This window comes from Paramisgurnus dabryanus, chromosome 8, assembly GCF_030506205.2.
Source record: "Paramisgurnus dabryanus chromosome 8, PD_genome_1.1, whole genome shotgun sequence".
NCBI classification, from domain to species: Eukaryota; Metazoa; Chordata; class Actinopteri; order Cypriniformes; family Cobitidae; genus Paramisgurnus; species Paramisgurnus dabryanus.
This window is the reverse complement of record NC_133344.1, coordinates 34942551-34968656: the sequence shown is the minus strand read 5'-3', so window position 1 is coordinate 34968656 and position 26106 is coordinate 34942551. Positions and strand designations below refer to the sequence as shown.

The following is a 26106-nucleotide window of genomic DNA, read 5'->3' as shown; positions in this document are numbered from 1 at the left end:
GTGATGGTCATTTAAAAGTACCTTCACCATTAAACTCAATGCTACGAGTGAGCGAGCGCCCTGTGGTAAGATGGCCGCCAGGTGATGCCGTTAGGGACTCGGCGGTAAGACATCTAGCCCTTATACATATCTATGGGTCTTCACGATCAAGTCCTGGGTTTGTTCTTTGGCTGCCTGTTGAAAAAACAGAACATGACTTTAAAGGGATAGTTCAGCCTAAAATCAATTGTTTCTAATCTGGTTTTGGACATGGATATAAACTAATAATTGTAACTATTCTTTTATACTATAATTAGTTTATTATATTTTTTTTGAAAATGCTGTTTGTTAGCACATTGTAGAACAGCAACCGTCCTCAGAGAGTACCTGAACTTTGTTAAAATTAACATTTCAAAATAATTTTTAATAAATGTCTGCCCTTTACAATCACATTGCAGAACGATCTCTGCATGACACTAAAGTACAAATCAAATGTTCTGAAAGCATACAGATCTAATCGCGTTATTCTTGTTCAGATGCCCGCTGATTGGGTCAACACTGTTGCTGCGTCCGAAACCGCCTACTTTATACTATATAGGACGCGAAAAGAAGTAGGCGAGGCGAGTAGTATGTCCGAATACATAGTATGAGGAAAACAGTATGCGAAAAGTACCCCGGATGACCTACTACTTTCGGTTAGATTTTGCAGTGTGCATACGATGGACACTTCACTATCCCATGATGCCCTGGCAGAGGAGTTATCCAACGAAGAAGAAGAGCCATGCGGCCCTGCGTTCCAGTTCGTTTTTTTATGAACTTCCCTCTCTAACTTCCCTCAGTCTCGTTCACTCGGATGTACGTCATTGCTTACGTTGTACAAGTGCCCACTACTGCTAGAACACTTGAAGTGGGTTCAAATTGATCGCCCTAAGCCCTTGATCACATGGAAAGTGGAGACCGCTCCCTCCATGTGCAAATTGCGAGTTGCTGAAGTGACGTCACAATCGTGTTGCATTGTGGGATATGAAGCTGCATGAAATGTCCATATGAAGCAGACTCGCTCCCTCTGTCAAAATCGAGGGAGCGAGGGTCTGTCCATACAAACTTCCCTCGTCCACTTGACAAAGTGGAACGCACTTCAAAATGGCGACAGGGATTCCCCCGAGTGAAAGTGCTTAGGGAAGTTCGAGAGTGTGTGTCTAAAACTGGAGTGGAACGCACCCCGGCTGTTTTCACGCTGGAATGACATGACTTGATGACGATGTATGTCACGTGCTGTAGCAACATGGCGGACGTAGTACGTCCGAATCTCATTCATACTACCAGGATTAATACTATACAGTACCTACTGTTTTAACGGCAAGTAAGTAGGTACTTCATCTTATTCAGTATCTACTGTACAGTATGCGGTTTCGGACGCAGCCTGTGATTTTTTTGGTCCAGCTACAGAGGACTTTGGAGTAGACGTCACAGTTACGTCACTGCAAGCTGCGCGCGCAATGTGGTTGCTGAAAAACAGTGGAATTAGATGAACAAGATAACTCACTAAATGTCCTGTTGTGCTGTTGAGTGTCAGAATAGGAATGCCAAAAAAGATGGCTTTCATTTTTATAGAATACCATCGTCGAAGACACAATTTGAAGATAAACGTAGGTGTTTGCAATAAGCCCTTAAATGGACAGACTGGAGTGATGAAATCATCTGAAAATCTATTAATAATTAGAATAGAAAGTAATTTGAGAAGATGTCCGGTGTTCTGTCAAAGTCTGTTCCCTCTATGTGTTTCTTATAGCGGTTTTATCACGTTACATTTATAATTTATTTCGAATAAATGTTTTTATACTGAAAAAGCAGTAATATCACAATTTTTAAAAATATTTCATCTTTTTTTTTCGTTTTCTATTATTTCTTTTTATTTCCTTATATCTTAGCTTATGTCTTCTTCCTGTTTGTTCTAAAATTATGATGTTTAAATACTTAATAAATATATAAATATAGCACATCCACACATGATGTAAAGTGTTATTAATATATAAACAGGCCTTTTTAATTTATGTATAAACATAATACTTTTATAATAGTTTTAAAACAAACACGTAAGATAAATATAAGGAAGAAATAATAGAAAACAGGAAAATTATAAAATATTTAATAAACGTTATTATATATATAATACATGATAGTATTGCTTTTATATGTACTTTAGCGATTCAGACCGTAAAATAATTGATTTGGTCTGCATTGGGCGTGTGTGCGGGGAGGATGTATGTTAGGGGTGCTTGCTTTTGGTAGATGGCCTAGGATGGTTCAAGAGTCACCTATAGAACGGGAGCTTAAAGCGCACTTATACTGTATGTGGCAGAGGTTCTGCATTTATGCTAATAATGTTTTAAATAACATTCAATTTTGTCGTCTGAATGTAGCTGAGCTGTACTTGTCTAATACACTAGTGTAAGGCTACATTCAGACAGTACCAGAATACGGAAATTTTCCAGTGTAAACGCAGCCTAAGTAATTTTATGGTTGCTGTTTGTACATTATATTTGAAGTAAGCAATAAGGTACGAGAGACTGTGCTGTATCGTGAATAAGTACCAGATGGTAATATCAAGGTACTTTGATAAATATTATAAATTGTGACATCAGCATGTACATCAAAAGACCTGGTACTGTGTAGTGTGTTTGGTTTGTGAAACTCTTGTACTTTTTTAGTTAAACAACTGGAGAGACAGTTGAACAAACACAATAAAAACTGCAATGATCATTGAAGTGACACATTGCTGGTACTAAAATTTTCTACCCCCCGGCAGCTGCCATTGGTGAAATGACTTCAAACTGGTCTCTTGACCTTCACTTCACCTTGCCAGAAAGAAAAGGACAACATCTTACAGCCACTACACATATTGCACCAGAAAGGACAAAACAATTGAATTTTTTCCTCAACGGGATTGGATGGAGAGAGGTGGGGCAAAGGGTTACAACTCCCCTGGATGTGAGGGGCTTTAAATAATTCAAAACTGCAGTCACATCTTCAGGCTACACCACTTTACACCAGCATCTCCTGAGCTTTACACATCCAGTGTATCTTTTGTTCCATCATCTCCATGCATTAAAGCATGCACTGTAACAAATTTCTGTAGTTTTCACAGCATTATTACTGTAAAATGAGCAAATGCTTACTGTAGAACTTGTATACAGCAAGTTGCTGTAGATCTGCAAAGCATCATGGTCTTTTTTCAACGGCGGGTAAATTCTACAGTAAAAATATTTTTTCTGTGAATCACAATACAGCAATTTCTAGAGGATTTTTTTCTTCAGCCAAGGAAAGCTACGAAATTCCACACTTTCATCAGAATTTTTACTTCAGAAAGGTAAATTTGCTAATTTAATTCCAAAGTTTACTCTTGTAAAGTCACCTGTTTGTTCAACTTTAAGAGTGCACTGAGAGAGAGGAGTAATGAGCGGCACACTTCCTAGTAAACCTGTCTCGTGTGTGCATTTTGCAATTTTATTACCACAAATATATATTTCTGCATGATTTCGATATATTTTCTAGTCTGGCAACATTTTATAACGTCATTAGTTTAGAGAAGGATAATAATTTAATAATAATAGTAATTGGCCGTGTCTCAATGCGAAGGCTGCAGCCTCCGGAGGTCGCATTTCTCGGCTGCATACGTCATCAAAACTGTCTTGTTTCAGAATATTAACAATTATAAAGTTGACTGTTATTCTAAGTTAATAGTAAATTGTTTAATATGCTTATGACTTGCGAATCTAATGGTCAGTTAACTTAAATAACCCAGGGTTGATGACGTATGGACCCTGCATATGCGAGTGCGACGACCTCCGCAGGCTGAAACCAGTCTCTCGAGCTGAAAGAAAACGCAGCTGAGGAGATATGAGGTAAGACTTATCGGGCAACATTACATTTATAACGTCTTTAATTTAATTATAGCGTTAGCATTGTGAACCAAAATTAATTTAAAAGTGTGTATTTTTGTATTTATTGGCGCGATATTCGTTTAAATCTCTCGTTTTTTTCTCTTGCTCGCTTACGTTGCTGCCTGAGGAAACGGACATAAAGTTAAGCGGGCCGATTCGAAAGAAAACACAGTAACACACATTTTTCATAATTTCACGATTTTTCTGAACTTCATTGGAGGTCAAACTGCAGAAACTATAACGTTAGATTGTTAATAGCCTAATTTGAAGTGTTATACCCGACTTTGGGGAGCATATTGTATAAATATTTGTCTTATCTGGCGACATTACATTTATAACGTCTTTTATTTGATTAAAGAGTACCTAACGTTAGCATTGCTGAATTCAAAATAGTTTGAAATTGTGTATATATATTATACTATTATAATATTCTCGCACTGTATTAAGATATTTCGAGATCTTACTCGTTCTTTTATTCACCTCTTTTTTTTCCTTTCAGACTGCAGACAAGAGCCATCGACCATCGTTCCAGGTACATAAGTTACATGAACTGGCATGCATGATGATTTTCAAATACAAGCAATGTTGTTTATTCTATGATTTATATATATATTAATATATCAAAAATGTTAAAGTGCACAGAAACCATGCAACAGGAAGAAGCTGTTTTTCTCTTGGTTGATGCAAGTTATTTTTGTACAGTATTGACACACTTTTTCTCTTATGAATATTGTACTTGTGATTTCTAATCGTTTTTATTTGTTTGTTTATTTTGTGTTACAGGAAACTTCCACCTAAACAGATGCTGAGGCCCAGATTTCCCTGCCAAGCACTCCAAGGCTCATCATGCTCGGTAAGATCCCAGCACTCGACATACACAATAGATGTCAATTTTAAGGGTTACATCATCTATAAAGCATATTTGTATCGAGTCACTGTGTGGTGTGAACAAAGTTTTATGTCATCTTGCACATACATTCCAAAAATCTCTAGTGGTTATTGATCTAATAGGTAGTTATGTAGGGCTAGTGTTTTCAATAAATTTTGCTTATGTAAAATAGTAAACCATATCAGATTGAATACTGTGCAATGGCAACTTTTATTTAATATTTTTTAGGAGAGTCCATTCTGGGGGCAAAAAATGGATGCTTTCCATCGAGGGCAGAGTTCTCCTCCAATTGAGTGACCGTTGTGATTTCACTTCTGCTCTAGCCATGTATGATGCAGCCACTACATTGGAATTTATCCAGAGGTAAGCACTTATTTGTTTTTTATATAGTTTTGACTAGGAATGGGAACAAATATTTGAGTACTCATTCTTTAACCAACTACCCGATAAGTAAAATACTTTTTAAAGTGTTTATTTTTGTTTATCAACTGTTGTGCTATTGTTAAACATCAAACGTTTAATTTAACTCACCATGCAAATGGTAGAAAAGCAGCACAGCTAGTCTAATGCAGTGGCGGCCGGTGACTTCTTTTTTCGAGGGCGCACGATGCAAAGTTTGTCACAACATGTATGTAGCCCGTCATGTGTGTGGTTCGTCATTTCAAAATATGTGTTTGGCGCGTCGAGTGAAACAATACTTTTCCATTCACAAATCAACAAATATTTACCATAAATTTCACTGTTGTATCACTAACTGTAAACATGGTATTGTGGCAGAAATGTGGGATATTTATGTATAATTTTATAATAGTATTAAAGGCGGAGTGCACAATGTTTGAAAGCCATTGTTGATATTTGAAATCACCTAAACAAACACGCCCCTACCCCAATAGAATCTGGACCTTCTTTGAAAAGACCCGCCTCACACATACGCAACCCAGCAAGGATGTCGGTTAGTAGACACGCTCCTTACTGCTGATTGGCTTTAAGTGTGTTTTGGTAGTCGGCCCGTCTCCTTTTCCAAAGGGTTTTTCAAACATTATGCACTCCGCCTTTAATGTAGACAGTTATTAAATAATAAATATTAGATTTTACTCCACAAACCACCAACAGAGCATATAAAAAAATAAAAATTGTTTATTTAAAGGTGCAGTGTGTAAATTTTAGCGGCATCTAGTGGTGAAGTTGTGAATTGCAACCAACTGCTCAGTCCACTGCTCACCTCTTGCTTTTGAAACACATAGAGAAGCTACGGTAGCTGCCACCGGACAAACATGTCATAGTTGGAGACAACTTAGTAAAAAAGTTTGTCCGTTAAGGGCTTCTGTAGAAACATGGCTGCACAAAATGGCGGCTTCCATGTAAGGGGACCCTCTGTGTATGTAGTTAAAACGTCTCATTCTAAGGCAATAAACACATAACGGTTCATTATGAAAGGTCTTTATACACCCCTGATAATTAAGTTTTGTATATTATTTTGCATTTCTGTCAAGAGATCCTTCTTGAAATTACACACCGCACCTTTAAAACACTGTGAAGTAAACTTTTATGTATATGTCATCAACCCATCTGTCTTGCTTATAAACTTTTACATTAATAGTCAATTTCTTTCACTACAGGGTAGAGTCCAGCCCAGGAAGTCAACTAGTTCAGGTCCAGTTTTAAAAGAATAATAGTTCTGAAAAAAAAAACGTCTTGGAGAAAAACAATATTCAGGTTTGAAATCCTGCTGTAAATGTAAATCATTTAATTTTTATGCATTTGTAATTTACCAGAAACATTTTAATACATATTGATTGTTTTGTGTGTTCAGAAAAGTGTTTTTGTATGAAGTGTTGAAATTAAATGAAATATTCACAGAAAAATGTTAACATATTAAAAAAAATGTATGTGTTCAAAATAGTTTTGAGATGTTCACAGAAAAAATTTAACATGTTGAAAAAAATGTATGCTATGCTATTTTTAATTTATGAATTTTTGTAATTTAAAGTGAGAAAATAAATGGCATTTTTGTGACAAACAGTGTCTTCATTTTACAGTACACAAAATAAATGCAGTAATCCCTATTACAGTAGTAGTTATGAAATACAGTACTGTGATTATTACTGTAAAAGAGTTCACAGTAATTTTAATTTTACTGCAGTTACATTTACAGTAAGAATACTGTGAAATGAAATACAGCAACTTACTAGCTAATTGCTGCCAGCAAGTTACTGTATTTTTCACAGTATTCTTTTTACAGTGTGGGTTTACTAAATACGTTTGAATGTTATTGCATTAATGGAAAGCCTGCAACATATTACAACTTAGAAAAAAGCGTGAGCTCCGATTAGCATTGAGGGACGCCCTATAAAGCACAAAATATAAATTAGGGGGGGGGGGGGTCTCCTGGTTTTTATTAAAATTTAAATACTACATGAATTTAAAATGCTTCTGTTCGCTGCCACAAAGCGATACTGTACATTTTTTACCCAATTTCGCAATAAACTAATCCAAATTATTGGGGTGCTGATACATTTTTAAGTGCTGCCTTCTTGGCCATGGATCAATTGAAAAAGAGACTATAAGTCTCAGAATGACTTTCCATGGTTAAATAAATAAATAATAAAAAAATAAAATAAAAGATTTATTTCTGAAAAAAAAAAATGCAAACTTTCAAGTGCGGCTCACCCTGTTTTCTGGAGGAATTGACAAATTGTTAGATTTAGGATTGGGTTAGGACTTTTAAAAAAATCTCAAACTATTATTTCACACTAAAGTTTGAGTTAAAGGTAATTTGTGGTTTCTTTAATTAAAACGTTAATCCAGGACCAACCAAAATGTTGATCCCGGATAACATCTTACTTTGTGAAATCACAGTGACCCGTCATTATAAGGTACCCCATAATTTTTGACATATTTCGAACATTGGAGATGACCACAACTTTCTGCCGCTTTCAGGTGATGTCATCATTTGCCACCCAATGGAGATCGCCCATTCATGTCTAACTGTTTAGGCTACTGTTAAAGGGCACATTTCACAAGACTTTTTTAAGATTTCAAATTAATCTCTTGTGTCCTCAGAGTACGTATGTGAAGTTTTAGCTCAAAATACCAATATTAATTAATTAATTTATTATAGCATGTTAAAATTGCCACTTTGTAGGTGTGAACAAAAAGGTGCTGTTTTTGGGTGTGTCCTTTAAAATGCAAATGAGCTGACGGCAGTGCCGTGGTTGGATAGTCCAGAATAAGGGGCGATATTATCCCCTTCTGACATCACAAGGGGAGCCAAATTTAAATGACCTATTTTTTTCACATGCTTGCAGAGTATGGTTTACTAAAACTTAAGTTGCTGGGTTGATCTTTTTCACATTTCTAGGTTGATAAAAGCACTGGGGACCCAATTATAGCACTTGGAAAAAGTCAGATTTTCATGAAATGTTCCCTTTAAAAACAAACACTAAATAGTCTAGTACATTCAGAATACAGATATGTTTATGAAGGACTAAAATAACTAGATTTTGATTTTGATAATTAAAAAAGACAAGTTATAATTTAATTAGTGACTTAAATATATTTTTAATCTTATTTATTTGTACTGTTTCTATGTTTTTACATGCATTTAAAATGCATTTATTTATATCTTTATTATTTATGTTCTTCTTCACTAATTTCTATGTATGTGTTTCTGCGTTTATTTATAAGTCATTTTAAGTCCATCATAGACTTTAATTTACTTTAGGCCTACATTATTCTTTAATCAATATCAATAGGCTATATATTATCACCAATATGGATTTCCATTTAGCTATTGACTTTACGCGAGTACGGGACACGTTTTCCTGATGTGTCTAAACAGAAACTGTAAAGACTAAATATTCAGTAGCCTAAAAATATGTGTGACTCTATCCCATGTTTCCTGCTCTCACCTGTCTCGATTCAAAGACGTGAGTTATGCTTCGTTTTCATCAAGCACTTAAGATGCAGTTTATGGGCGGAGACTCGAATGAGTGAAAGCGCGCTCCGCTGTATCACACTCGCTCTCACTCACTGCACGCGCTCTGTCCAGCACACGCGCATCGATTGCGTCTCGTTTTTAAAACACACCAGGATTATCTATCTCACCGCTTTTCACGCACGAGTGACAGGAGCCAATAACAGACTTCAAAAGACCTCGACAAAGGACAGGACAACTGAAGGAATTTAGGGCTTGTTTTCTGTTCGCATGCGCTCACCGTTCAGCGGACAAACTTTATCATTTCTCGGTCCGGTGAAGCCAGAGCTGAATTTGCATTGAGACATCACCCACAACGTATCGTGGTAAGTTATTAATTATGCACGATATTTCTGTTATGGTGACATGGATTACATGACTCTCCTGTAGTTTGCAGGGTGTTTTTCAGTGACTAAAATAGATAATCAGATTGTTTATGCTTTGGTTGATGAATTTCTTTTATTTTCCAGTACCTTTTAGTAGTATGATGTGCGTGTAGGATATGTAAGAACCCCTTGCTACCTTTTTCAAAGTCTAGAGTGATGTGCGCTTTTTAGGATCCGTTCACACATGCGCGTTCTTTTCATCAGCGCTGTCTCGCGCTTGGGACCCTGCGCTCATTTGTTTCATTATGCAACGGTCCATATAAACTTTTTTTACTTGGTTTACATAACCATCTGTGTAATTTGCAATAGTATGTGTTAGATTTTAGGTCCCTTCTCTAAATCAAACTCATTTTTGGAGACTTTGCACTTAAGTATACAACAAACACTAATAAATGCATATTTATAAATCAACATACATCTTAATATTATAAACCTAATATTTTTTAAAGGTTTATCAGTGTTGCTGATTCAGGTGACAGTTCTGTTTCTTTGACAGGTGACGCAGAACCATGGTGAAGATTTTATGGAGATAGACATCCTATGTCCAATCAGGGAAAGGGAATTATTTTGTGACACCTTTGTTTGTCATCCACCTTTCTGGAAGTGATATTTATGAACATTTCTCCAGCATGGCATCAAGTCTTACGTGTACAGGGATGATCTGGGCTCTGGTGTCCCTGCTGAGTGCAGCTGCCTCATGTGTGGGCTTCTTCATGCCTTACTGGCTCCTGGGATCACAGATGGATAAGCCGGTGTCTTTCGGAACTTTCCGACGCTGCTCGTATCCCATCAGGGATGAGGAGAGGCAGGCCACGGTCATGCTGGAGCAGTGCGGGCGCTACGCGAGCTTCCAGGGCATCCCGAGCGTGGAGTGGCGGATCTGTACGGTGGTTACAGGGATTGGATGTGGGCTGCTGCTGCTGGTGGCTCTGACGGCGATCATGGGCTGCTGCATATCAGACCTCATCTCCAGAACCATTGGACGCGCAGCTGGAGGGATGCAGTTTGTTGGGGGTGAGTAATAGACGGTCGAGATGAAAGTATTAGATTTGTATGCAAGTCTGGAGCTTTTATAACCACACACATAAACACACACACACACGTGCCAGTTGTCGTTACCGCTGAACTCCTATGTTGGTTTATTTTATTCCTGTTACTCTTAATGCAGATTCTCATTAGATTCAACAAGTACTACCACACCTTTACCCTTTGAACATTATGTATTTACTTTAAACGGTAATGAGGTTGTGGCACAGTAATGAGTGGTGGGGGGCACAATGTAAGTTAAAGAGGCCATATAACAGAGCTTCCTTGTTTGAATGCCAATCCCGATCGCCAGCAACAGTGATGCTGATCGAGTTGACAGATTAAGTCCTGGCTACAGTGGTGCCATGACCCGGATGGATGTGAAGTTCAAGAGGCTGAGTATGATGGAGACCAGCTGCTGTTTAATGCACCTCCACAATCTTACAAGAGGCATTATGAACACACAAAATGTATATCTTGTAATACACGTCCGCCCAATGCATAACCATTAGCAAAGAGGTCATGAGTTCAAACCTCTTTTTTCATTTTCATTGTAGTTCAGCAATTTCAGCCAGTGTAATTCAGGGTGCCTTTGCCTCAGAACCTGATTGAGTTTAGGCTGAAAGCTCGGGGCTGTAATTCCAAACGCAGCTTGTTTAGGCACCCACAAGGTGCCTTTTATTCGCTGATCTGATAGCCTTGCGGGCTTTCGACACACAACAGAGAGGACGAAACAAATACTTCAGGGGCATTTGAGAGAAATTAAGTTTATTTTCTCTTTCAGTGCAAGTCTAGGTCAAGTCTTGGATTTGTGGTGTAAGGATACTTTATCTTCATTAACTCAACCCATTTATCTCCATCCTGCTGTGGAGACACTGGCTCATCTTCATTCTCATTAGCTCAGCGTGCTACAAACATACAAACTGTGAATCAAGTTATATTTATATCCGTTTAAAAGTTCGGCCTCATAACTGTCCTGACAACAGTTTTGCACTAAAGCCAAAAGTGTCAGGGTAAATCTTACCTGATCTCAGGTGTGTCATTATTTGTGTGGGTCAGACGGCTGAGGTGTCCACAGTTCCATCTCAATGAGAGAGATGGAGAGAGACAGAGAAAGAGGAATGGCTTTAGTGAGAGAGACACAAGGAGGTTACAGGACTTCAGGACTGCTGAACGCATCACTTCCTGTTACGCTGCCCATAGCAGAGAGAGTGGAGAAGACACTTAATGTTGTGTAGTTTGTGGCTGATGTAAACAAACGTTATGATCCTTATCAGCAGTTTTATGATTACAATTAACAGCAAGTCGACGATTAGTCACTTGTTGTTATCCTGAACCTGACAAAGCATTTTTTGTAGTGCTTACAATAATTAAGAACAACTAAAGAATATATATATATTTTTTTTTTAGTCTATTTGATTGATTTTTTGCTTTTAGTTTTTCACACACATGCACACACACACTGCATCTTATTTGTTATTCTAACACAGAAACGAGTGCTGATTCGAGTGCAAAAATCTTACAGCTGGATTTACCTGTGATTCAATAAATGTTTGTATGGCGCCAGTCCCATCGGAAAAATAATCGGACGTCAATGTCATGGCTGATGACAATCGTCATTTAAATATTACATTCTTGTTCATGGTTAAAACTTTGCCCCTAGAGTTTACTAAAATGAGAAACGTAACCCATCCAAGATTGGAGATTGAGGGCCCTATCTTGCACCCAGCGCAATTGACTTTGTCAGTGACGCATGTATCATTCGTATTTTGCGCCGGCGCACAGCGGGGTTTTTCCCTCCACAGATGCACGTCAGCAAACTAGGGAATAAACTTGTGCTCCCTGGGCGGTTCAGCGCAAAAAGGAGGCGTGTTGCGGCGCAAACCATCTCTTATGCTATTTTGCAGTTTCAAAAAACAATTGCGCTACTAACCAAAAAAAACTAGTCTAAAGTCAGTGGCGCGTTGCGCGTGGTTCATTATGCTATTTTAAGGGCGCATGCTTGACCATAATGTATAGCGTGAACAACGCGCATACACTTTGCTTATCTAATCTACACAGATGCAACAGTTATTTTTGCAAATCATAAATTGTTACACTTAAAAATATTAATACACGAGATAAGGGGAATCATAGTGGTGAGCATGTGGTGATCGTTTTTATTTATTCTCATGCAAATAACGATTAAAATATTTTCATAACTTTGTTGTGTGGCTGTATTACGTTTATTTTATGTAAATAATAGTTAAAATGTTTTCATAAGAAACCTTAATGTATATGAACTTGATTTGTAAGAGTACTTTGGGGTTGGACCTTGCTTGCGTTTCTTGGGTCCGATTTCAAAGCCCCCAAACCCTTTCAGCGGTGAGGGTGGACGCAGCGATGTCCTCTGCTGGCGTCAAGTCCTGAGGCAGATCCACCTCCCGTAAGACGGTGTGCCCGATTTATGCTGGCAAGCGTGGGATTCCCCCGTACAAGGACGTCGGTCTCCTCGGCTGTGAACCGCTCCTGGCGTGCGCCTGGTAAATCCGTCATAATAATAGCAACCCGCCATGGAACTTGCGCCCTTGCGTTTAAAGGGAATGTTGGCTAGCGTTCTGATTGGTTTATTTGACGTTACGCCCAAACCACACCTATGAATAATGAACCTACTTCAGACCAACCCCTTATTGATTTGCGCCCGGCGCAAGAGTTATTTCTCACGCCGGGAAAATAGCAACAGCGCCCAAGATCCGCCCACAAACTCACTTGCGCGTTGCGCTTCGCACTTGCGTTTCAGATCGTTAAAATAGAGCCCTGAATCTTGTAAATTCAAATTTACGAATTTAAGAATTTAAAGAGCAACTATTGTCTGATTCACGATTTTACATTTCCTTTGGTGTGTAAGTGTGTGTTATTACATGTTAACAATATGCAAAAGGTACAAACCCCAAAGTAATCAATGACACGATTTATCGTCTCCACCGTAAATCTCTTTTCTTGGACTACAACAAACACACAGATTGTAGGCAACAGTTTACTTCCTGGGATTGGTGATGTAGACAAGACCGACATTATCATAAATCCTTCCGCTTTGACTCACAGCCTGTAAGTTTTTAATTCCTGTTAGCATTGCATTGTGAGCGAATCTTTCAAACATGGTAAAAAGCGTCACAATTCCAGCTGACATCATAGGTATTCAAGCCAATCACAATGAGACCTCTTTAAAGACGGTACTTTTTCAAACGATCTCTGTAGCAGTTTGTTTGTGGTGAGAACACAGCAGCAGCGGGTGATGTGCAGCCAAAAAGTGTACTAATGACTAAACCGAGCATCGCTGTGCAAATTACTTTAGTCACTGTAAAACTAAAGTGTTAAGGAGTTGTGTTATATACGGAAAACACTGCCACCTTAATGCGTGACGTAGAGGCGAAGAACCACCCGACGCGTAGCGTCTGCAAAGTGCATTAAAACCCTTTAATGCATGGCTAGCCGTGGATTATCCCGCTTATACCTTGGTTATTTGCCAAGTTAAAGCTGTAATTAATGTTCACAGTGTAATTTTTTAACAGACGGGAAAAATGACGGTAATTTTATTAAGTTAAGGCTCGCACTCCGTCTAGTGCCATTGTATTGCCTTTATTTAAATGAATTATCACATTTATTTAAATTCATTATTAAAAGAGAGAGACAGAAAACTGTATGAGAGAGAGAGAGAGAGAGAGAGAGAGAGAGAGAGATGTGGCTGTGTGCGTCTCTTCTTAAAAGTCTATACCCTCGTTGCTTAAGCATATAGCTAACTTAATGATTCTTTAATTGATTTATTAAAATAATTTATGAATGACAGGCAACACTGACAGTGACAAAGCAATCTTTATTTGAACTAATCATGTAATTTATTTAAATGAATTATGTAAAGTGTGAATTAAAACTGGTGTCTCTAACCACGATTAGTATATAAGGACACATTGAAATGCATTACATTAAATGAAAACAAAAATCTAAAAGTTGGAAATTTCGAAGCGATGTTTTAAAAGAGATAGACAGAGAACTGTTTATAGTAGCGGATTAATTTCTAACTGTAATCAAACTGACTGGAACTACCTGTGCATTAAACGGTTTTAATGCACACCTTCCAGCCAATCAGAATTGAGTATTTAAACAGACCATGGTATAAGTAACACTATAATAGATAGATCCACACATTCATCCACCCATGATCCTTCACCTAACCATCCTTGTACTATGCATCAATACATATAAATAGATTTTTCAAAGGGCTGCACAGTTAAGATAATTTATATCATGGGTCTGTTGAATGCTGTCATCTGATTGGCTGAGTAATGTTCTGTGGGTATGCATTAATATCTGATAACCGCACACCTAACTTGTCAAATGTCTTAAAAATAGGCACCAGAGCAATGTTTGTGGTAACCGTGGTATAAGAGGAATAATTGACTCCGGTCCTTTGAATTATTTGAAAATAATAGCCACTCCGCTTCGCATCGTGCTGCATTGCACCTTGGGTGTGCATTATTTTCTTATACTGTAATTCAATGGCCCATCATCAATTATTCCTTACAAAATGATGATAGTTGTGAGTTATTTCACTTGATATTGTATTAACAGTTATTACTTTGATGAATAGTATTTAAATTGTTTTCATTTCATTATCATTGTATACTGGAGGCTTAATTGTAACACCGTGTGACAACTAACCCCGCTGTGTAAAAATGTTTTCAATCCCAGCTATCAATTACTAAGAGTTGCTGACATGTTTCAAAATGGTTTAGGTGACAAGAAAGTGATTAAAATAATATAAGGTTGGATTTGGTGACTTACAAACCCAAGTCAGCAATTGAAATATAAACTAAGATGAAAAATTTTATAATAATCTTTTAACAGTTAGAGAAAAAGACCAAAAGCACAGATTGCTCGGCCCTGTAGAAATATGTAAAGTAGCCGTGTTACAATTAACCTTGCGTTAATTTGTGCCCACTCACCCCTACTATGTGGCATTTGAACCTAAGCAATAAATGGGTGCAGTTCAGGTGAAGCTAGGTGACGTTCAAATCTATTCGGGTGTTAATGAGAATTAACAAGGAGTGATTTAGGGTCCAAAATTAACTTGGTTTTCATTTAGATAGTAATGAAAGTAAAATGGTATACATATGTGTATATAGTATATATACTTGGTACATATTAGGACCTTTTTAAAGGGTACTGCCCCAGTGGCAGCTTTTGTAACTTTATTTCCAAGAGTGTACTTTTGAGGGAGAGAGCGGTCAGGGTTCAAAAATATTGTGTGCATGTTAAGAGTTTTAGGAAGTTAATAGAGCATGTGAGAGCGGGGCTTTAACTCTTCACACTGAAATAGCTGCATGGGTTGAAGCGTAACTTTAAATTGAAATACGCGGGACAGAACAAAAGTGAAAAAAGAGACCATTGAAAAGCCCCAGACGGAGGTTAATAGAAAAAAATGCCATGGACCCAAAGAGAGAGCGAGGAAAAGGAGAGGAACATTACACTGATGTTAAATCACTGGACCGCGGCTGTCCCCGCCTATTGAGTCCCTTTCATTTCTATTGTGGTGTGTTAATGAGAGCTGTCTGGCAGCGAGGTCTGTGAGGAACGGGGCTTTGGCACAGGCGGCACCTCCCCGTGGTTCACATTGACTCATCTGCTGCCCATTTCACTGATAACGAGACAGATAAGCCCTTTATGTGTCACCAAGACATCTTTCATTAGAAACTCTTGTTCTGAAGCCTGTCTTTGTTCTTTCAAACGTGAATGATGTTTCGCTTTGTCTTGAAGCCCCTAGCAGAGTTATGAATGTAATCTCAACCTTTCATTAAAAATTAATCAAAGGATCCTTGGTGGTTAGAAAATGTGATGCTATTTATAAACGGAAAATGTACTCAAACATAAGATTCAAATGGGGAGAAGGGTCATTGTAAAGTAGTCAGATAATCAATTATCAGTTTATATTAATGGCGTGTTCAAAAGGCGTCTCCTAAAAGTTGTTGAAAGTTTATTACCTGCTTTCATGTGTCAGATTTGTGTGATTGATTCATAGTCATTCTTTATAATGTCTTTGGATTATGACTGTACCAGCAATGTGTTTTTTTTTTTTTGTACGAGGCAAAGAGAATCAGCCACAAATAATTGCATTGTTCAGTCTAGGGGTGCTAAACAATTAATTGCGATTAATCGTTAGCAGAATAAAAGTTTTTGTTTACATTACATATGTGTGTAAACTGTGTATAATAAATATATATATATAAATATGAACACATTCATGTATAATTTTAAGAAAAAAATATGTATATATTAAGTATTTATATTTATATATAATATAAATTATACATAAATATACAAATGTATATACACATGTAAACATTTCTAAAACATATACATGCATGTGTGTACATTTATTTATACAAAGTTATTATACACAGTTCACACACACATATATGATGTAAACAAAAACTTTTATTCTGCTAACGATTAATCGCGATTAATCGTTAAGCATCCCTAGTTGGGTGTGTTAATATGTTTACATGTGTGTACTGTTATAAATTAAGATTGATTTATATTTCACTTACCATGATTGCAGCACCGTATACAGAACAGGTTTGTCCTGCTCTGTTGTTCAGTCAGAAGTTAAAATACTTTTCTATGACAGATGAATCATTGGGATCCTAATCTTTTATGTTCCTCTTAAAGATTTGTCTGGACTATACATTTAACATCACGTTTTGACATTCTCGGTCATCATGCTGAATAACATCAAGTGATTCATTGTTGAGTGCTTTCAAGATTGGTAAATGATGAATTGCTTATTGTGTACAGTATGAATAATGCTGAATAACTTCTATTGAATGGCTGATTTGTTTGGTGTAATGGTTGATTCATATAGTGTTTCACACTGGAAGAAAATGTTTTTGAATGTGATAGTTTTGTTTTTAAGAAGGCTGTTTTGTTAGGTGGAAATTTAAGCCCACGATTTTGGGTCTCAAAAAAAAAATGATTTTTTTTTGTGTTTGCCTAAGGAGTCCTGAAAGATGTCTTTGTTCAAACTTCCACTAATAGAGTTTTGCCATTGAAACAAACATACAAAAAACTTTGCCTCTCTATTGCCATCTGTGTTTGAAACATGAAATTACTGTTTACTTGCTTTTTACGTTTGTCACAATTACATTCAACTTGACAGCTCAACGTATAATCATTATTATAAGCTTATTGTTGTGAATCAGTGCCCGGTTGCATGAAAGTCCTTAAGCTAAGAAATCCCTTAAATATAAGGTTAAGGGTACCCTTCATAAAAAAATGGGTTTCAAGAAAAACCCTTAAGTGAACCATAAGGCTGTCAATAAGTATTTACCCTTAAATGCTAAAGTATTACCTTAAGTTCTGCTATGCGTTGCAACAAAGTCCCTAAGTCCCTTTTTCACTTAAAAACTTAAGGGACTATAACAGGTCCCTTAACGTCACACACGATGGCTGATTTTATGGTTATTTAAGAAAACTAAGTACCAACGCGCATTTCTAACGATCAAAATAATCCCTAGAGAAAAGTGATGCGCATTTATTAGGAGAATAGCGGTTTAATTGTCCGTCAAACTAAAGTGCCTCAAGTTTTAATTACTTTGAGGTTTTATAATTCGGTTCTTTACAGTTTGTTATTTGCGATGTTTCATTGCGTTGATTTGTTTACGCTGTGAGATTTTGTAACTATAGCAACCGCTTCTCCTGCTGTGTTTTGGCAGAGACTACCGTAAAATACTCAGTATAAACACCTACGGTACATTCACACGGGCGTAAGCATTAACGCTTAACGGAAGGCTTGTCTGAAGCGTGGCCAACAGCCAATCACAGTGGCCGCAACACATTCTCCGGTCTTGAATAAATGTAATTAGCTGACTCTGCACTAGGTTATTTGAATAAGGTGGTTTGATTGGCTGACGCCTGCATTGGCGCTTGAAAAGTTGAGAAATGTTCAACTTCTACCACGAGCAATGCCAGTGACGAGACACAGACGGATCAACAATTCAGTTCGGCAATGCATGACATCACCCATTCAAAGTAAATGAGAAACGCTTACACCCCGTGTGTATGTACCGTCAGGAAACCACACATCTGATTCAAACATCAGATCCCTGGCCATCATGGCATTCATCATCTTCAAAAAATGACGAACTTGATGCCATGCGAAGCTTACCAAGAGGTGGATGCAACAAGACAATGACGAAAAGCACAGATGCTTCAACAGAAAAAAATAAATGCTTTTAAGAGTGAACCAGTGACTTAAATCCAGTTAAGATGCTTTAAATGACCTCAAGAGAGAGATTAACACCTGAAATCTCAAGAATCCAGCTGATCTGTGAAGAGGAATGCTTGGTGCAAAATTCCACATTGTCTGCAAAAACAGGAAGCGTCTGAAAACGAGTTCATTGCTGCCAAAACTAAGCCAAACAGTTATGAAATCCAAAGGTTTACATAGAAAACCCATAAAGGTGCAAAGATTAAGGTCTCAAACCCAAAGAGAAATAGTTTTTTAAAATCAAGGCTCAACCACACCTTCCTAAAATGCCTCATCCACATATATCCCCACATATCTACGTCACTGTGTGGGAAGATTTGCACAACATGTTCTTTTTAGAACCCCTTTAATCTCAAGATTTACTCTCAAAATTACGGTTTAAATTATAGACCAGTGTTACACAGAACTCATAGTAAATCTTGGGTCTTCCTGCAACTGTAATCCAACAGTGTTTGGTCACCCATAAGAATAGATATAAAGGAAGAGCTTTTGAGACCAATGAGAGAGAGAGAGAGGAATAACCCGAGCTTGTGGTTGAATGTTCAGCTTCAGCAGAGATTTGCTTTAGTCAACCAGGAAGTCTGGGCTGCTGAAGGAAAGACAGGAAGTGTTATTTCAGCACTGTGGCTTGTTAAGTCCTTGTTTTCAGCAACGTGGGGCCGAACACGTCGCACCACTGTACCACCATACACTCAGCACTCCACAAAAAATGAAGCACGCTGACATAAGGGATTTGTTATTGCACAGCCAACCTTAAAATGAAAGAAGCAGCAGTGGAGAAAATTTGTTTCGTAGTTGATTTATGGACCGTGGTTTCACGTTTTTCTCTTGTGGAAGTAAAGCGTTAGAGGAAATGAGAATATTTAAGGTTAAGCTGAATCATTAAAACAATTCCAAGCTCTTTAAGATGAATTAAATAGAAAGATTTACCTTTTAATAGTAAATATGTCGATGAAATCACAGCGGGCAGAGCAATTCGGGACCAGTGGGAATCTAGGCAGTAGCAATAAGTGGCTGTACACTATACTGATTTTACCATAGTTTACACATAGCTTTGCATGCCTAATTGCTTTTAATAATTGCAACTCATCATTTTTGGCATCCCTTTGTGCCCCCCCAAAGAAAATTCATGACATAAAAAATAAACAAAACAAACATATTATACAATGTAGTACTGTTGGTTAGTAGCATTAGTTTTCTGAGGTTTTATTGCAGAGAATTTATGATAAAAATGACCCTGTAACAGACTACTAGATAAGAATTCTACAGTATAAAACTTAGGGCAGAGGTTCTCAAACTGCCCCCCCCGCCCTATAAATAATATAGTCTTTCTTAGTCTGTTATCTACTTCTTGACTCACCTTTGGTGGGACAAATTCAGATTAATTTGCATCATTTCTGAGTTGAATTTGATAAAATTGGTTTGACTGAGTCCCTCAATTTTTTATGTAAAAAGATTACATAAAATGTCACAACAACATTGAGTGTTTTTTTAGTATTGTCTTCGTGTGTTATGCTGTTCTTTTAAACATTACAAAAGTGAAAGGATTTGCAGAACTTTGAAAAATACACTGAAAAAACAAACTTTTTGGTTTACTAAAATATATTAAATTAACCCTCATAATTTCTACATAGTAATATTAACTCTTTCCAGCGTTTTTCATGATTTTCACCAAAGTTTAATGCCTTCCAGAAAATGTTCTTCTTTAAATATATAAACATACAGTATCCCAAATGAAAGAACAGACCCTCTGCTTTCAAAAAAAAAAAAAAAACATTTAATCCTATGAATGCGTTTGAAGAAGGCAGGATATCTGGAGCTACAAAAATGTACGGTATGTGGAAAATAATGTTTGTATTGATCATAATACAAAAAAATTACGTAGTTTTAGCAATTAAATATATGCACTTTAAACTAATAATCCATTAACTAAAACATTCAAGTGAAATGAACTTAAAATTACGATTGAAGAAAATAAATTGTAAGGAATATCCACAATCCTTTGTGCTAGAATATTTGGATTATTTGTGCTTTTTTACAGAATAAGAACTGATGACAACTTCAACTGCTTAAATATTTGTTAATAAAATGTCATAGAGGTTTAAGCTATTATATATATGTTATAGGACTGGGCAAAAAAATTAATTTTTCGATTAATAATTTTTTTAAAGTAGTCGATTCAAAAATCGATTCTCAAAGAGCAGAATCGATTTTTTTCTTATTTATTTCCGCAAACATTGAACGTAAGATTATCGTTTATCTTATTACTAGTCTTCTTCACTAGATGTCACCCTCTTTTTTGCCTTGCACGATGTTACCAAGGAGCGAGAGGCAAGCCTGTCATTCATTCATTCAGTGCTTAAAATGGCGGTTTCTGGTTCTTCATTGACGTTGATGCCACCTTCACATAAAAAGTAAGAAGTATGGAAGCATTTTAGATTTCGCAAGCAAGACGACGACGAGTGTTATGGCATTTCATTTCTTTTAATTAATTACCCACTTCACTTGTAAACTGCTGTTCAATGTTCTTTTTTATTAATGTAGTATTTGTATTAAATCTATATTCATTGAGTTGAATTGAGAATCGAGTATAAAAACCGACCCGAGAACTGGAATCGAAAATTTAACCAAGAATCGAAATCGAACCGACAGCTTGAGAATCGAAATCGAATCGATCTGGAACATCTGAATCGATACCCAGCCCTAATAGAGAATCGAGTAAAAAAACCGACCCGAGAACTGGAATCGAAAATTGAACCGAGAATCGAATCGATTTGATAGCTTGTGAATCGAAATCGAATCGATCTGGAACATTTGAATCGATAACCAGCCCTAATATGTAATATTGTTTTATTGTAAATGATAATTTTATGAAGTCAGCGTTCAGGTGATCAGTGTTTACATGAACCCATTTTATTGTATTTCTCTCCACAGTACTGATAATGCATGTCAAAAATGCACTTTTTTGTGGAGAATCAAGTACTGACTTATAGTACAATTTACCATAAAACAGTAAATAAGATTTATTTAATATTTTAAGGACAGCAATGCTTCAGTATTTAAACAAGTAAAATAATTAAGTGACGTTTACTTGAATACCTATTAAGTATATTTTATTTACTTAAATTTTACAAGTTGTGTTTATGTGCAACTGTATGACTGAAGTGATATAAAATATCAATATTAGGGCTGGGTATCGATTCAAACAGTGAACATAAGTTTACAAGTGGCCCACTTGTGAAGGTGGCATCAACGTCGATGAAGCACCTGGAACCGCCATTTTAAGCACTGAACAATGAATGACAGGCTCGCCTCTCACTCCTTGGTAACATAGCGCAAGGCAAAAAAGAGGGTGAGTGGAGAAGACTAGTAATTAGATTAACGTTAATCTTACGTTCAATGTTTGCAGAAATAAATATGAAAAAAAAAAGATTTGTGGCCTTTGAGAATCGATTTTGATTTGACCACGTAAAAAAAATTGATTATTTGAAAAATCTGTTTTTTTTTGCCCAGCCCTAATCAATATGATATAATTTTTTTTTACCAAATTTTACAATTCTTATGAACTAAAAATCTTGTGTTAGGTTGGCCATAAAAGACAATCAGTCACAATCGTCATTGCCATGTTTAGCCTGTTTATGGGTTCAAATGCTATGGAATATAATCATATACTGCTGTTTTTTATCATTGTAAAAGGTTGACAGCCCCAGTCCCCATTAACTTTCATTGTATGGAAAACAACTTCTCATTTTTGTGTTCAACTGAATAAAATCCATCTAGTTACATATACATTAATCTGTCCCTTTAATTTTAACTTACCATACTTGAAAATGACAAACTGCAGAATGACATTAAGTAAATACAGTAGATTATGTAAACTGACAGACGCTACAGTACACACAGCTCTAGTGAAATACAGTCCTGTCAGCAACCATCCGGAGATCCCCACGGTTCAGTCATCTGTCACAGCACAGAGGGAGGAAGAGACTTTTCCCACAACAATACCTCTCTCTATTTATTTACTCTCTCTGTCTCTTCACCACAGCCCCCTCATCCAAACATCCTAACAGTCCCTTAAACAACCCAGTGTTGGACTGAAAAGTTTGGAGTGGCATACATAGCTGAAGAAAATATTGGTCATGTAATCACAATATATGGACCCGAAAGGCATTTCTCTATAGAGGCATGCAAAATTAGCTTTTGCCTTTGACATCACAGCTTAGATCATTGTCACTGTTTGAATTCTGCACTTTCTTGAGGTGTAATGACAACATTTATATGTCACTTTAGATCATTATGGGGCGGTTTCACAGACAGGAATTAGACTAGTCCTAGACTAAAGTAATTGTAAGGGCTGTCCAAACTGAAAACAACCGTCACTGACATATCTTAAAATACATCAATGCCCTTTGTTTTGCCTCAAAATGCACACAAGTAATGTTTTTAGTAAGACATGTTTGTTCAAACTTGTTATATTTCCTAATTAAACTAAGGACTAGTCCTGGCTTAAGCTAATCCCTGTCCAGGAAACCACCCCTAAGTCACAGGTAGGGATGCACCGATACCACTTTTTTGGAATACGAGTACGAGTACTTGCATTTCAGCACTTGCCGATACCAATACCGAGTACTTAATAAAAAACATGATTTAAATTTACAGGTAACAGCTTTAGTCATATAATTTAACAAAAAAACAAAGGACTAGTTTTCCAGTTTGTTGTAAACTCTGCCTCTTTGGACAACACAAGAGGCATTAACCCCTTACACGCCGCTCAAACATAGACATTTCTCAGACCGTGGTATCGATCCCTGGTATCGGGGGACTTTTAACGAGTACGAGTACTTTAGAAAATGTAGTATCGAGGCCGATACCCCATACCAGTATCGGTGCATCCCTAGTCACAGGCATTTAGGCCTCAGTTGATTATTCAAAATGTTTAGTGGTCCCAAGAGCAATTATGGTAGATATCAAATAGTATATTTTTATGTGTTGATACAGTCCTGAGCAATGAAAATTATACATGAAATCTCTTTAATAACTAGACAGCAATTAAATTAAATGGAGTTAAGACAAATTATTAACATCTTCTCCAAAATAAAACTTCTTAATTTTTTTTCAAAAACAAAATGGTTAATCTCATGACACTTCTAGAATATCAAAAGTAAACTCAACAATATGTCAAGCATCAGATAAAAGTCAGTGATCTTAATATGGACTCAAATATTTCTCATTAAATTCTTCCAAAAAACAAATGATTTGAGTTATGAGAACCACATAAGAACTGTTTTCTAACTGTATGTGAATACAGTTTCCTCACTGTCGGTTTTCAGTCTAAATAATTTATGAGAGACATCTGAAACAAAGACGTAAGCAAAGACTCTACACTGTAAAAAATCCAATTAATGAAATGTTGGACGGGCAAAAATATATAAGTTAAACCAATTTTTTTGTTTGAGCTAGTTGAGAAGACATATTATTTTAAGTCTAGATAAATCTGTGTTTAAAACATTAAATGAATGGTTATTTTCAAATCCAGTCAACATTCAGAATGGCTAGTGTTGACTGAACTAATTAATACAAATCAGGCAAATATGTGGAGTTATGACAGCTATTTTTCCAGACAACAAAATGCTCAAAATATTACTGTTATTTGGTCACAAAATGTAATTGTAAGAGTTGTTCAGGCGTGAATGTATGTGGTTAAAGTTTAAATATGCGGTCAGTTAATAAAGATAGCGTCTTTTAGAAAGTGTGCTCGGACACTTTCGGACGAAGATGAGCTCCAGAAGAGCTCCAGAAAATCACCGGCGCTTAAGCGCTCACACCCCGCCCAGCGCAGCCTCGCCTCGGCAAGCGCATCAGAAATCGACTGCTGGCTCTGATATCTCTGGGGCGTTTAAAAGTGATTTAATTCATTTTAATTTCTCATACTTAACAATGAAAGGGTTATGTTTTAAATCATATTTTAGGATTGCACTTAATTGATATGGCTGTTGAGTGATGTTTCATATCTTTTACATTTGTTATAACCGGACAGCATGCGAATTTGAACTTCAGAGCTGAAGGAGCGGATGGAGAAATAGTCCCAATATCATAACAATCTTAAATAAAACTTCTAAATATACCCGTGTGTGTACCCGTGTGCGCGCGACCCGCTCGCGCGCGCGTGTGTATGTATGTACAGTATGTGCGTGAGTTTTTAATTTAAAATGTCTTAACTCGGAAGGATCTGGATCACAGGTCATTTCATCTGAGATCAATCCGCACGCAACAGCTGGAATCACTTACTGATTCACAGGACACAAGTCATCAGCCGTTTCCTCAAGTTCACGTCAGGTAAGTGTTTGTAATTAAATGTTAATTTTAGAATATATTAATCGGCAAAAGACGCAAATACTCAACGTTTTTGTAATGATATTTTTGTAAAGATATATTTAAAAGTGTGTTATGTTATGTGTCCGAAGTAAAGTGGAGCTATTTTAGTAAAGATAGCCTGGATATAGGTGGTTTACCGGAAAGCGTTTAGAACTCGGTCTTTATTATAATTGGGACAGTTTTACAAACACATCCTTATAAAATACAATACTGGCGTGCATTTTGAGACAAAACAATAGTACGTTACTCATATGTTAAGTGATGTCAGTTATTTTAGTCAGTGATAAGCCCTGTCCGAGAAAACCGCCCAATAGTGTTTAATTATGTGTGATGTCTGAGGGAAATTTGGCCTAACGTTAACGTTATTTTAGGGAATAAAGTATTTCACAATCAAGCTTTATTATATTAAACATGTTATTTATGTATGTGTGTGTGTTTATATTCCTCTGTTTATCAAACCAGAGCGGTGATGAGGCGGAGAGGCAGACCAGAGGGCTGAAGAAAGTCTCCTAAATGGCCCTGGAGATGTTCTGACTGACTTTGGAGGCTTTTTGGACTGTTTTATGCCCTCTATTTAGAGAAGACTTAATTCTGTATGTTCAGTTTGTATGATAAGTGAAAAAAGCTTTTGTTTTCATGTGACTAAAGTTAATTATTTTGTTAACAACACCAGCATAAATTATTTGATAAATAATTTTAAAAGGTTATAAAAAAAATCCCAAATAATAAATATTAATTGAAGTAACACATAAAACATTGAGTGAATACTTAAATTTTAATTGACAGAGTATTTGCTGTAAGTTTTTAAAGATTCAACTGATTAAAACATTTTAGTTGAATGAACTATAAAGCTAGTTGAGCAAACATACTTTTTTATATTTGAGTCAAGTTTGGGCCAACTAAAAAACATCAATCCAGGTAACACTTTGGAGACAGAAATTGAGTGAACGTAAAATTTCTGTGGAACTAGTTACTAAAAAATAATTCATTGAGCCAACAATTTATTTTTTACAGTGTAAACTGTTTTGAGTAATAAGAATGAACAATAAAATGTAAAAACCGGGAGAAGCCATTTTGGCAGCAAATCCTATGAAGTTTGGCCAGAGCCCAGCGATATGTTGAGGAATAAACTCTGCTTGTGTTATTATCCATTTTTTCTCTTTCCTTATAATGGAGCGTGTAGCGTGCTGTTCTAGTATGCTGGAGAATGATCTCAGCTTCAGAGTGAT

The 26106-nt window shown here is 36.6% G+C and overlaps 1 protein-coding gene across 1 annotated transcript in view; it reads left to right on the top strand.

The window, feature by feature from the left end:
* Positions 1-8815: 8815 nt before the first annotated feature.
* The window catches only part of LOC135771415 (LHFPL tetraspan subfamily member 6 protein), a 96977-nt gene continuing 79686 nt past the window's right edge, over positions 8816-26106 (top strand). Inside the window, exons 1-2 of the mRNA XM_065281652.1 lie at positions 8816-9114; positions 9671-10188. Coding sequence (XP_065137724.1) covers positions 9804-10188 — 385 coding nt within the window. The 5' untranslated portion in view covers positions 8816-9114; positions 9671-9803. The remainder of the gene's footprint in view (positions 9115-9670; positions 10189-26106) is intronic.